At 37.5% G+C, this 14,365-nt stretch overlaps 2 protein-coding genes across 6 annotated transcripts in view; both read right to left on the bottom strand.

Annotated features, from left to right (window-relative positions):
* Positions 1–166: 166 nt before the first annotated feature.
* On the bottom strand, positions 167–6,822 carry klhl30 (kelch-like family member 30). 5 transcript variants are annotated; one of them, XM_042006553.1, is made up of 9 exons: positions 6,640–6,822; positions 5,165–5,414; positions 4,581–5,074; positions 3,330–3,531; positions 2,767–2,853; positions 2,520–2,675; positions 2,247–2,435; positions 551–696; positions 167–416 (listed from the first exon to the last, which is right to left on the bottom strand). In XM_042006553.1, exons 2-9 carry the CDS (start codon positions 5,352–5,354, stop codon positions 168–170), a joined length of 1,713 nt encoding a protein of 570 aa, XP_041862487.1. In that variant the 5' UTR covers positions 5,355–5,414; positions 6,640–6,822; the 3' UTR covers position 167. The 5 variants fall into 5 exon arrangements, with proteins under 5 accessions (XP_041862487.1, XP_041862484.1, XP_041862488.1 ...); XM_042006550.1 differs by having other exon boundaries at positions 4,581–5,414; XM_042006554.1 differs by having other exon boundaries at positions 4,581–5,303; positions 6,636–6,822.
* Positions 6,823–7,641: 819 nt separating this feature from the next.
* The window catches only part of LOC121653189 (espin-like protein), a 29,685-nt gene continuing 22,961 nt past the window's right edge, over positions 7,642–14,365 (bottom strand). Inside the window, exons 9-11 of the mRNA XM_042006491.1 lie at positions 14,121–14,285; positions 10,954–11,912; positions 7,642–8,469 (exon numbers count right to left, since the gene is read on the bottom strand). Coding sequence (XP_041862425.1) covers positions 7,938–8,469; positions 10,954–11,912; positions 14,121–14,285 — 1,656 coding nt within the window. The 3' untranslated portion in view covers positions 7,642–7,937. The remainder of the gene's footprint in view (positions 8,470–10,953; positions 11,913–14,120; positions 14,286–14,365) is intronic.

The raw sequence follows: 14,365 nt of genomic DNA on the forward strand, positions 1-14,365 counted from the left end.
AGCCAAGTGGTGGCCTAAATACATCCAGAACACCTGAGGATCATGTAACAGTTTATTCCTAGGCACATTGACATCCTGGGATAAACACTGCATCTGTACTGTAGTAATATATGTGAAGGGGTAATGTCTCTGTAATCTCTAGCCTAGTCATCTTAGGACAGGAAGAATTATGTTGAATCAACCGGGGAAAACTCAGGCCACTGGGATGGATCTAGGAAAATGGTGCAGACTCCGCTATAGAACCAGAGTCTTGGAAGAAAGCACTCCACCTCCCAGGTGTTGGATGCTCTGTTGTAAACTTCCACTTCCACCCCATAGTCACCCTCCATTCCTTTCCAATGGCCTCCAGTGACAAAAAGCTCCCTGTCCAAGGTTACCAACCCACCATTCTCATGAAGCATGTGAAGAAGCTGGACCTGAAAAGAGAGAAAAATAATCAAATGTTTATGATCAAACTAAAAGGAACAGAATGGGAGTGCAAAGTGATTACTGTTGGTCTATTATTGGATTGACAGCTGGAGTGTTCAAATGCTTTCAGTTAACAGCTCACCTTCTGCCATATGTTTGCCTCTGGATCATATGAAAAGACTTTTTTAGTGTTGTCAGCCACCAGATATATAGTTCCATCCACGCAGACTGAACGAGGAGAGGACAGATACTTAGGGATGAATGGTGACCACACACTGTTCCAGTTATCTAACAAAAAGAAAAAAAATACGAACCATTCACATCACTTGTAGACACAGAAATTTTAAATAGATAACAAAGCCGGTTTAAATGAAAAACAAATTGAAAGGGATTAAAACAATAAGAATGGTACAATAAAAAAATTTCCTAATGAAAAAAATACTATTTTAAAAATAAGTACTTTTTACTGATAGCACTTTATGATAGGCAGGCATTTACCTTAAGTACAAATATTTTAAGGCAGGTTTAATCTAACCATACTGCCTGCATTTTTTGTGTTATTGTAATTATTGTTTATATTTTTTATTTTTTAATGGTGTTGCACTATCAATTATGTTATTTTTATGTGCTCTTTTTTTAGGGAAACAATCTGCCATATTTATATTAATACAATGTACATTCATCAATTAAATTAAATGCAATTTATCAGGTTGATCACTTATGATCACACCCAACCTAAAATCAGAAGAATAAGGGACATTACGGCAAGAAATTATAGACATTTCTATTCTATTGCGAACAATATAAACCTAATATATTTAATGTTTGTGTCATTACCTTAATTTAATTTGTTATAGATATCTTACTTTTAACATTTCAGGCCTGACACACATGCCAAACAACCATCAGGAAAGTAAAGATTTTATCAACTGATGCTGCTTTTCCTTCTCACAATACTTAAAAGATATAAAAGAGGAGATCAATCAATCAAGCTTTTCATGGGTTATTTGGCCTCTTAGTTTATTTCTTAATATTTGTTAAGATGTGCAACAGTTCAGGGTTGTTATTGTTGTGTTTTCCATTTCTAAACTCTACATATTTTCTAATACCACCTCTTCCTCTGCCATGTCTTACATGTGCAGAATATGGTTCTCAATTATTGTGTTGGGAAATATGGATGTTCCTGGAAAAGATGCGGTCTTGAAGGCAGCACATGATTTTTTTCTACAGTATCAAAGAACATTTCTGCTTATTGCATGAAGAGCTGGGCAGGTAGCTGTGAGACTTTATGTTACCTTTATTTTATTCTACATGTTCTATTTGCTTTCCTGTGTTTCAGATTAATTTTTATTAAAAAAAGGGTCAGTTTATATAAGATTTTCTTCTTTATGCTCCGTTTCATTCTTGTATTTGGATTATATTTTATTTGTTTTTGTTGATTTGTTTTAGGAATAAATTGAGTAAACTAAGCAAAAATAATTTTATATTGTTCCCTTAACGTGTGAATTTATTTCTGTTTATATACAAACAAAATAAAAACTTAAAAAAAGAAAAAATATAAAAAACAATAATAAAAATATAATTAAATATTAAACAATTTAACAATAATAAATATATAATTAATGAATCATACAAAATAAATGCATAAATAAAAGCTAATAAATAAATGAAGGAAATATAACCCATATAACATATTCATAAATAAAATAAAATAAAATAAAATTTCTTGGATTTGTGCTGCTTGCATTAATCCAATCAAAGATGTTGAATTTGAACGTTAGTTTGGAGAGCTGGGGTTTTATCTGAGAGCAGTGATGTGCTTCTTAAAGCCTGCCTACCTATGACAGGGTTGTAGCACTGCATGGTCAGGGCATTGTATTTCACTGCACACGATCCAATCACGTAGAGTTTCCCCTGACAAGCTGTGGCTGTGAAGTTCGTCACATATTTTAAGGCAGGACACGTCAAGGTCCAGGTGTTGTTATAAGGGTCATAATGTTCAACCTCAACTCGATCTGATGTTGTACCTAAAAGATAGAAAAAAAGTTCTGAGTTTATCTGACATTTCTGCTGCGCTGCAGCTTTACAAGGACAATATGTGGTTTCTTTACCCCCAACGACATAAATCTCTCCGTTGAGAGTTGCAGATGTGTGGTTAGTTCGAGGCCGGAGCATGGGTGCCACAGTAACCCATCTCCCTTCTCTAGTGATGTACTTCCAGGTCTCTGTGGTCGACCACGTGTTGGTATTTGAACCCCGCGAGCCCCCTGTCACACAAGAGCAATTCATCAAAATCTGGCATGGTTTTGCATTCCTTACAAGAGAATATGAAGAGAAAAATACCCAATTTACACTGACCTGTGACATACACATCATTATTCAAGGACACCATGGAGTAACCCCATTTGTTGGGATTTGGAAAATTTGGGAGCTCATGCCACTGTTCTGCAGAGAAAAAGGAAGAAAGGAAGTTAATGAGAATAAACCTTCATAAAATTATTCATACATACAGTCCTGTTGAGTGTGTGTAAGAGAAATTAGGCAAAAATGCAGATATTTGAGGAACATTTTAGCTAATTGTTTTTCTGTCTGCAATAGTTTTAAAAATGTAAATCTGGAGTTGTTTTGACCCCTCGTGAGACCGCAAGTCTTAAAATGGGATGCAGCCATGTTTTTATTCTCATAACGTGTAAAAGACGTAACGTGGCTGCCTTCTTCCAGTGTGCACAATAAAATCCCCGTTGCAGGAACTGATAGATGATCTTATTTTGTCACGTCCAGACCACATTCCCCCCCACAGCCAGTTTTCTGTCAACACTTTTAATGACCTGTGATTTCTGCCAAACAGTTTTACAGCGCCAGACGTGTGGGACATGAACTTTAACAAACTTGAAATTTTGATGGGTGGATAAATAACTCACTAGTCTTTATGTTGTAGAAGGCACAGTTCCTGGACAGCAGTCTCTGAAGTCTCGGGTCTCTGTCTTCCTCTTCATCTGAGTCTTCCTCATCATCTTCATCATCCAGCGAACGACCTCCCATCACAACCAGCACTTCTTGCAGGTTTGGTTGTGGACTCGGACAATTGGGTCTGTCAGAATATTCTGGCGCTAAATTTAGTTTCTAAGCAAAGTAAATATATTAATACAGAACGTTTCATACATAAAGAAACACAACATGCTGTACATGATCAGAAGAAACATTCAGACGGAAGAATACATAAAGTGAGTTACTTATTTTGAATGCTGTGTACATATACAAGAAAAAAGATTCCAAAAGAAAAACTCTCTTGCTTCAGTCACAGAAACGCTTTTCTGGTGGTTTATCTTCGGCTCTTAGGAGCAGAATAACTAAATGTTTAGTTTGAACTCTCAGGATGCAAAGCAAACTGGACTCAGATGATTTTAGAAGTCTCTGTGGCTCGTACAGATCACATCTATATTTTGGAGCGGATCTATTCAGTACTTTATGAAGTATAAAGTCTTAACAATTTTGCAGCTGTTATTAAATGTTTGCAAATAGTTTCAGAGTTCGTATTTGTATAAATTAAACTTTTATTTGGAAAAATCTGCCTGAGAAGTTTAAATTGTAAATGTGTAGAAAAGGATTTGCATGACTGTAAAAAAAGATTTGTATTTGAATAAAAATGTTTTTCTGAACACTTTTTTACAGATCCAAAGAAAAAACCTGCGCACGAGTTGGATTTTTGGCCTAGGTCCTGCTTTAATATGGATATTAAAATTTAGCTTGAAGTCCAAAATGACACCAAGATTTCTGGATTGATCTGTTGGTTTTAACAATGCCGACTGAAGCTAGGCACTAATTGGATGCTCATCTTTGTTTCCAAACACATGATTTCAGTTTCATCTGTATTTAGCTAAAGTCACATGTAAGTATTGATTTGACCAAGGAGTTTACTTAAGCTCCTCCTGGTGAGACAGTAATACAGAGCTAAGTGTCACAACAAAATTACGATCAGATATTTAGTTTGTTTCCAGTATCTGAGCTGGTGAGACCATGGAGATCCTGAACAATAGGGGGTTCAACATGGAGCCTTGGGGAACTCCAACTGATAATCATGGTAAAAAAAAAATAAAATAAAATAAAAAATATATTTTGATAAATGTTTTAATTCACTGAGATCAAGAGAGAAGATGGGTGCACTAACTAACCTCTCTGTGAATTTTTTCAACAGCCTCCCTGCAGCTGGGAGAAGCTTGCACCAGACTGTCCTTCAGTAAAGTGTCGGCCAGGTAGCTGAGACTGAGTAGAGAAAGACGCGACAAGTTGAGGAGTTCAGGGAGATGGCCGAGTCGAGACTCTTTTTGATACGCAGCCCATTTCAAGATGGCTTCCACACGAGTGTACTCTGACCGGATTTGTAGTCCTTCATCAGATAAGCAGGCAACCAACCTGTCTCTACCCAGTAACAGGAACTCCTCACCTTGTTGTACAGCTTCAAAATTCTCTAGAAGGAAGGCCCATGCTTTGGCCACCACCTCAGGGCAACCATGGATCTCCCCAAACTCCAGGATACCCAGGCAGTTGGTTGCATCAATTTGGTGTTGGAGGTATCGGCTGCACACAGCTCGAACTGTCTGAAACTGCAGCTGGCTGGAGGTGCAGATCAGTCCTTCCACGTTGCTCTGGTTGATGGTCAGTTTTCCTGTGTAGGCGAAGTCAAGCAGGTAACTGAGTATCTCTGGATCAACATCATGAAGCTCCACTCGTGCAGCTATGCTCTCCACAAAGTCACCTGAGAACATGGAGCGAAAATACATGCTACAGAGGGCCAGTACTCCACGGTGACAGGGAAAATCCCTCCCACCAGCACTCAGCGTCACATCAACAAGTTTGGGGTGAGAGCAGAGTGAACGCAAGCCTTCGAGGATGCTCTGAGGATGGGAGGACAAGCAGAAGTCCAGGTCATCCACATTGCGCACCATGGTCAGCTTCAGTCCAAAATCCGGTCAGCAGGATGGTCAACAGCTGAGGTCAGCACTTACCTGAAATCACAAACACACACACAACAATTAAATAATGCCTGAATTTATTTACAGTTACTTAAAAATAATAACTGTCATGATTTTTGCGTTTTGATTAGTTTTTTTGTTGCGCTGCTGGTTTCATCCCCTAGTTCAGTGGTTCCCAACCTGGGGTCCAGGACCCTCCAAGGGGGTCCCCCAAAGAGCACAGGGGGTCCCTGAGGCTTTGAACATTTGAGCCATTGTCATTAATGTCCACAAATTGTCCCTATTTTAATGAATAAAATAGGGTTATGTATGTTATTCATTTAACTTTGGCTTTATCAAAGGACAGGACTCAACCAGAACACAACCAGAATCTCATTTTTGAAAGCCTAAAACCAGCATGGTTTCAGCACATGGTGGAGCAGGGGGTCCATGGCACTTTAGTATATGCATGAAGGGGGTTCCTGAGGACAAAAAGGTTGGGAACTAGGGCCTAGTTCATCCCCTTGCGTAGTACTTTGTTTTACTTCCTGCTCGCTACACACCTGGTTTTATTTGCTAATTTGCTTCACCTGCTCCTCGTTCAGTCTGTGTATATTTACGCCTTGGTTTCTTTTGTTCATTGCCAGGTCGTCGTCGTTTCCCCAGTGTCGTCTTTGTATTAGTCTGTGTCTTTGTTTTAGTGCGCCAGCCCTGTTACCTTCAGTTATCACTGAACTTTTAATTCCTACACCTGTCTGCTTGTTGCCTATTCACCTGCACCTGGGTCCTCATCATCCATGCACCGTGACAGTAAAAAAATAAAAATAAAACAACAAAAAGACAACATAAAGACAATTTAATGTTAAATAATTATAAATAAATAATAAAGTTGATCAAAATAAATATAATAGTAAATAAATATAAATAAAATTAAATAAATCAATAACATATCATAAAAAAGCAGTTTGTTGTAATTATGACATGGAGGGGTTAATATCATAACTGTCACAACCAGAAAGTCATGATCCTAATTATCAAACATTCCCTCTTTAACTTAAATCTTCCCAATATCTTATCAGAAAAATACAATTTATCGTATCTAAAGCATAGAATATCTTTTAAATTGTAACACTGTGTTGCTACAGAGTGCTTTTGGCTCATGACTGACAGCATGATCCCTTCCTGAAGCTAACAACAGTGACATTTCCTGTCATTAAATATTCTAAAAACCCAAATAACTAATTAATATCAAAACAGCAACAACAAAAATCTCACCTACGGTTTACTGGATGGAAATAATGGCTCATCCTTCCAGTAGAAACAAACCGATTGTAGCCGCAGCTTGGATCAACATGGAGTGGGCAACACGGTGAAAAGTTTTGCCGTGTCCTTGGGGTGGACAGCTCGTTGCTTTCAGCTATTTTTAGGACCAACGGGCTTGTTGTGCTGAAGTCAGATTCCAGACAAGTTTGGCACCCACAGCTGCGATCACATGCTCACACGTTACACGTCGTCTAAACAGGCCTGGAAGCTTGTAAAGGAGACACAAGATGAAGAAGCAATAACTGGAAATATAATAAGTAAAATTATTAATGTCAGGGTAAAGGAAGAAACTACAGTCTGTTGGGAAGGTTTGATTTATTGTGTCTTCAAAAACATAAACATCAGAGAAGGTGTTATATCAGAGAAACGAACTTTCAGAATATGATGACAATTGAATTACTATAATCTGTGTAATAATTTATCCTGTGGTGTTAGAACTGCTAGAGTTTGGGTTCAACATTCAACATTAAAAGCTTTCATACTCAAGTAAAAAAAACAAACAAAAAAAAAACATTTCTTTTAGGAAAAACACAACTTAAGCCTCTTTGTTTTTTATTTTAATAGGGTTGGCTATGATTTGGAATTTGTTGATGGTGTTTGATACCTGAGTTCAGTCATCAAGTTGTCTCAATATCATATTACAAGAGGCAGGATTGCAACAAATTTTACAAAAATGATAACAAATCAAAATTATAAATGGTCCCAGAATAGAAAAAAACTGATTCCAGAGCAGGGAAAATGATTTAGCATGTTTAACCCCTTAATGCCTGTATTTATTTGCAAATATATAAAAACAAAATAAATACAGGGCAAAATCTTGAAAAAGATAAAAAGGAAAAGACTGGAATATAAAAGTACAATTAAATATTAAATAAATTATGAGGAATTAATAAATAAACAAATAATAAATGAATGATATAAAAAATACAATATGTGTGAATAACAACAGATTAATAATTAAAATAATTAAATAGATAAAAAGAAATAAAGCAAACAAAGACTTAGAGGCATCGAGAGGTTAATCTGTAAACATAATTAATTAAAATGGTATAAAATTATTTTAAAAAGTACAATTCAGATCAGGCAATATCAGATGAAACATGCAAAGTTATGAATTTACCAAATTATTCTGCACCTTTTCCTGGATAACTGCTACAGTAGAGACAGAAAGTCACAATCTAAAGCTTCCATACACAGCCCTAATGTTCTCTAATTATAAAGCATACAAAAATATCAAAAAGATGACACAAGCCACTACTCAAAATCAAAAATCTCTGCTTCCTTCTCTTTCCAAAAAGCAAAACTACGGTCAATATATTGACAAATTTCGTCATTGCTGAAGCTGGATATATCAGTTCCACTGCAGAGCGTCCCCTCATCAGGCGTAGGTGTCTGAACAATGACTTTAGGGACTTGTCTGACCTCCGGGAGCTTGTGCTGCACCACAACTGCAGTGTCTTCACACTGACTCACAGTGTTCCCAAAAAACTTCACTTTAATGTCCTCAAAGCCATCCTTCCACTCACGGTTTCCAGCTTCAATGTCCTGTATGACGGCTTTATGGAAGTCCCTGACCGCCTCCCAAGGGAACTTTCCCACACGGTCAAAAACCTCAAAACAGAGCAGATGCCTCATTTTGCGTTCATCCACAGGCAGATCCAACTCCAGGATGTGAAAGTAGCCCAGCATGAAGAGATCCAGGGTCAGGCTGTCGTAGTCTACAGGCACCCCTTCCAGACGAGGTAAGAACTGCTCCGGGGAGAAGACGGCTTTCTGTCTGTGGAGCCTGTAGATGACACTTCGGGTTATACAGAGTTCACAGACACTTATTACAAAGCTGTCAGATATTATTTATAATGCTGTAAACGAGGAAAAATAAGTATGGTGAGGCCAAAGCTTTGTTTTCTTCTGTTTGACAGATTAAAACCCAATAACACAGTAGGTCAAGATCATATGAAGCCTAGTAGGTATTTTTAGCCTTACATAAATTTCAAGGGATTACCATGTTAGAATGTTTCTTGGCCCACCATTCACTCCAAAGTAAAATAAGTTGATATGTATCTAATGGATTGCTATGACATTTCTTACAGGGATTCATAGATTTCCCAAGATCTGCTCTAATAACACTGGTGATTTAGTAACTCTGTCACACTTAAGTTTTTGGGCTGTTGGTTTCTGAATAAATTGTCTAAAATGGAGTGGTATTAATTTGCACAGGCAAATTATTTTTTGTTTTCTGGGCCTTTTGCTTTGCTTTGCTAGTACACCTTGTGGTCAAGAAGCAGCAGAAATGCCAGTCTATTAATTTTGATGACTCATGTGTCTGATCACATGACTAGCTGTTCCTAGAATTCCATGTGTCAGTCAAGTGACAAGTCAAGCGTTAACCCTTTATCTCCTGTACCAACCAAGAATGTAATGAATGCAAATGATGTAGAAATTTTAGCCATTTTAAATGTAATAAAGCTAATAATGTAATAACTTTGTAAATTTGCAATCAAACCTATTTTTGATGAGCAAACTGCATAAAAACACTAAAGAATCTTGTATTTATGGGAAATGCTGTCTCATTTATGTATTATTACATTATGAGCTGCAGGACTTTTTTAGGTTAACAAACAACCAGTAACATGATAACTTATTAAATGATTAGCACAAATATGTTATTACATTATTGGCAAGTTATAATGCCATTGGCTATACTACATTTTAAAATATTCAAAATTATTACATTATTGGTTGCTACAGCGCATAGGATTTCACATTTGATACAGTTTCTGAGACCTATTGCATCACTTTATGGTAAAAAATGTTGCTTAAACCCTGTGGTATACAAGCTGATACTTGTCTTCTGCCTCCTGGTGGACACATTTCTCATTATAATAATTCTGAGATATCACATGGTTTTATACCACGATGAGATGAGAAAGTTGCTTTATAGATTGTGTGAAGGTGCACATTGTTGCTCTTTAACACATACAGTTAAAACTAAACTTGTGTTGATGAAAAAATTAACTGCATCTAATAAAATAACTGATTTTTCTCAACCCTTTAAAAAAACATCAAATTGTTTAGCTAGCTATGTGATTAGACTTAGTATGTGATGCTGAATACGCTGCTTAATGCCTAGCATACAGTTTAGCAGCGCTACTTTGTTGCTGATAAGAGTCGTAAGACTGAACGAAAATGTGGAATAATTTACTGATCCTAAAATCAATAGGCTAAAAATAATAATCTAAAAAGTTTAGGGCCTCTTATTTGCTTTAGACACATTTTAGCTGCTGTTAAGCCCTTCTGTTGGATCCCTTATACTCTCTCTTACATTGCATATAAGGTCATAAAGCCAAAATCCCAACATTCCCAGTTTGTTCTTGCAAAGTCACTGTACTCATAAGTTAAAGAAGAAGACAGCCGTGATATGAATTAAATCACTCAGAGCCTCCGTCTGGTTAACAAACCACAAGATGTTTGTACAGGTGAAGCTTACTGACGTGGTTGTTAAATGATGTGATTCACTGAACATCCTGTTTCTCTCTGTCACACTGAAAAGCGCGACAGACGTACAGTGAGAGCGAGGACAGCACTGGCAACATACAAGTGAAAATGACATGTATATAGGTAACCCACCATGATGAGTATCTGAGAGGCTGCTGCTTTGGGACCGCACTATAACAACTCTTATTTTTCACAGCAGCTACTTAATAGAAGTACAAATGAGAACAAAAGAGTTAATGATATGCTGTAAGTTAATGGCAACACTAAATGACACCTGAAAAGCGCCAGTATTGATGTTAAAGAGGGTCCTGACACTGCAGCCACAATCCGCAAACTACAGCTTCCAGTACTGCAGAAACTTATCTAATGGTAATTTCTTACTGCATGGTAATGGATAAAAAGTCTAATGTAGCTAAAAGATCTTCCTGTAAGATTCTAAAAGCCATTCCTATTTCTCCCTGTCCTGTCTTACTTCCTGTGGAACTTGGAAGTGTGTCATAAATTCAGAAAAACAAAACAAACAAAAAAAAAACAAACAAACAAAACAAAAAAACAAACAAACAAACAAATAAACAAATACACAATTAACTATGTCCATAGGTACAACGAGTGTAAACTTTAATATGTTAATTGACTTGAAATAATGTGTCAAAATAGCACATTTTTAACATTAAATACTGAAAAGTGGCATAATGTGTTTGACTCCTCTGGGTGCTGCCTCTTTTGATCGGATTATGTTGAAGACCACGGATGATGGGAAGTCATCCAGCCTCACCTGCGTATCTGCCTGGAAGGAACACTGGAGATTATCTTCCTCCAGTTTCCCATCATCTTGTTGACAGCACTCCTCTGCTTGAAGAAATGTCCAAGGGAGCTGTTCATCATCTTTGAATGCTCAGTCTCCGTGCTGCCTGTACAACCAGAACCAGACTTCTGGCCTTTCTCCGGGTTTCCGTCGCTCATCTTCTTCTCTCCTGTATCTCTGCTCTTTAATGCCACCGTGTAGGCAGATTTCTTCCAGTGGCCTAAAAACAGAACAACTATTCGCTCCTTTCTAAGACTGGTTGTTTCTTGAACATCTGCAACGTTTTCATCATAGTCAATGCCAGAGTCACTGTTCTGGTCCATTTCTGTGGCCGGCTTTAAAACTTTAGGTTGTTCGTCTGGAGCTGTGCCCTCAGGCTTCGTGGAAGAAGGTAACGTGAGGACCTCTGCTGACTGATTGGACAAAGACAAGTTTTGTGTCTCAAAATTTGACTTCAGAGTCCTCACAGACACTCCAAACTGATGAATTTCATCTTTGATGCTCTCCCTTCGTTCCCTGGTGGAAATATGCCTGTCTGGTGCCTGGGAAAACACTGTTATTAGCTCAGTGTTGGGCATCTTGCAGTAGGGCTGGTCTGTCAGGTTGGTCATGAGCAGAGACATGCTCTTTACAATGCCAGAGACCCGGCCGCACCACACAGGTAGGGGAACTTGACTCTTGAAGTTTCTGAACTGTGTGTTGACGGTGATGTTGACGATGGGGGCTGGCAGGATGTGCCTGAGCTCCTCAGCTAGACGAGCCAGCTCCAACTCATAACCTGCACAGTTCCTCTGCATGGAGACGTTGGCAATCTGCTGCTCCAGATAAATGAGGTCATCCTCAGTCAGCAGCTCACCAGAGGGCCCCAGGATGGCATTGTGGGCTTGGGAGTATCTCCAGCTGACTTTGGCATAGCTGTTCCCGTTTTCCTGTAAACGAACGACAAGGCAGGCTGATAAATAAGCAGAATGTCATTTAAAAGTTGGTCAAACATTTTAAATGGCTTTGGCGTGTGAGGAAAAGGGTAATAATGCAGTTAAACTCCAATCCAGACCTCAAAAATATGACTTGACTCACAACCTGTTATGTGTAAATGATTTGTTGTTAGCAATTAAAAGTAAATGGTGACTTCAATTTTTCAGTAATGCAGTTTAAAATGGCATTACAGAGGCAGACCGCAATTTGTGCTTTTCTCATTAAAGTCTGGCTTGACTCAACATTTGTTTAGAAGAAGCTGCTGCAGCATATCACAGAAAATACTTGACATTTTTCTTAATTAACCAAAGAAATCATTATTTCATTTAATAATCTCAGTTTATGTTGATCAACCAAAGGATTCATTTAAATAGAAGTAAATTTTCTGGATTTTTTTTTATGTAAATAAGCAAAAATGACCAGTATGTTTACAAAAGTATCTGCGCTGTGCAGTTTAGTACTTAACAGAAAAGAAACTGTCAAAGAGCTGTGAGAAAGTAAAAAAAGTTTATTTACATAGCACTTTTTACAGAAAGAATCACAACGTGCTTCATAGTAAATTATATCATAAAAATATAAAGCAAAATAGATTAAATAGTACAAAGAGACGCATGTTCACATATGCAAACATAAACATAAAACAACTATCATAAAATAACCTCACATTTAGCTAAAAGCCTGCTTGAACAAAAATGTCTTCAGCTGCTTTTTAAACGACTTAGCAGAGTTTAAAGATGGTGGCAGAGCATTCCAGTCTGAAGCCTGCTGTTTGAAAGGCACCATGTCCTCTGATCCAGAATTTGGTGTGAGGGACAGCCAGTAAATACTGACCTGAACATCTAAGGGAGTGTGATGCGTTATAGACTTTAAACACTCAGAGATGTAATCAGGAGCTTGACCATGCAAGGCTCTGAAAGGACCAAGATCTTAGAGTGAATCCTAATGTGAAATGGAAGCCAGTGACGTCCTAATAACATTTCTAAGATGTGTTTTTTTTACTAGTGTGAGTTAAAAGTTTGTGGGTGGAGCTTTGCACAGCCAAGATACTAGACTACTAACTATAGAGCTACTCAAACAAAAATGAGATGTAAAGTTCCCCAAGGCTCCATTTTGGACCCCCTATTACTTGTCATCTGCATACTCCCAAATATGCAGATGACACTCAGCTCTATATTACTGTCTCACCAGGAAACCCTGGCCCCATTCAAAGCGTCAGTGTATGCATTGGTCAAATCACCAAATGGATGTGTTTTCTATAGCTAAGTAAAAATAAAATTGAAATTATTGAGAGATCAAGATCAGGAGAATACAATGATTTACAAATAATATCAACCCACTCTTCCCAATAGAATATAAACATATCTGATGTTGAAAATGAGACATTTTACTATCTCATGGAAAATATGAGCTCAGTTTGAATCTGATGGCAGCAACACATTTGTAAACAGTAGTTCCAGTGTGATGTTTTGCATTGTGTAGCATCCCCTCTTCTTTTAACTATTGTCTATAAATATCTGGGAAGTGAGGAGACCAGTTGCTGGAGTTCTAGGAGAGGAATGTTGTCCCATTCTGGTCTGATGCAGGATTCTGGACCTTGGTTGCTGAATTTCTGCTTTCATTTCGTTGTGATGGATGCAGGATGTGGTTCAGAGACACTGCCTATCTGAAATCCTTTGATAACCAGTGATGTTACTGACCTGTTGCTAATTAACCTAATCAGTTGTCAAATGTTCCTCCAGCTGTTTCTGATTAGTACTAATAATTTTTGCAGCCTTTTGTGGCTCCTGATCCAACTTTTTACAGATGTGTTGCTGCTATCAGATTCAGATTGAGCTAATATTTTCCATGAAAAGGTAAAATGTCTCAGTTTCAACAAGTGATATATTGTTTATGTTCTACTGGAAATAAAGAGGTGATCTTTGTAACTTATTTCATTTAGTTTTATTTATTTTATTTTATTTTTTTACATTTTGCAGAGTTCCTAGATTTCTTTATAACTGTGTTTATACTCTTAGAAATATTCTGATTTTTTTTTTATCATATTTACAGAGAAAAACAAACTACTGTGAAGAGTTCATAAACTTCTTAGTAATTATAATAACAGATTACAAAGTAATTACAGAATTAAACATCAAATGATCAGTTTTTTTTTATGACATTACCTTCCTCCTCTGATCTTCCTCATCCAGCAGCCTTGCCTGCAGCTGTCTCACCATCACCTGCCTCTTCCACTCAGCTATAGGATGCCCTCTCTCATCGTGTGTGGGTACCAGGTAGTCAATGTCCGACAAGTTTGCCTCTTCAGTGGGTAGGACCACCATCTTATTCTACAAAAAACCCAGAGTTATCTGCATTTTTTCTAAAGACAACAAATGCAATCAAAATTGTGATAACATGAATGATATAA

Source organism: Melanotaenia boesemani, chromosome 14 (assembly GCF_017639745.1).
Source record: "Melanotaenia boesemani isolate fMelBoe1 chromosome 14, fMelBoe1.pri, whole genome shotgun sequence".
In the NCBI taxonomy this organism is placed as follows: Eukaryota; Metazoa; Chordata; class Actinopteri; order Atheriniformes; family Melanotaeniidae; genus Melanotaenia; species Melanotaenia boesemani.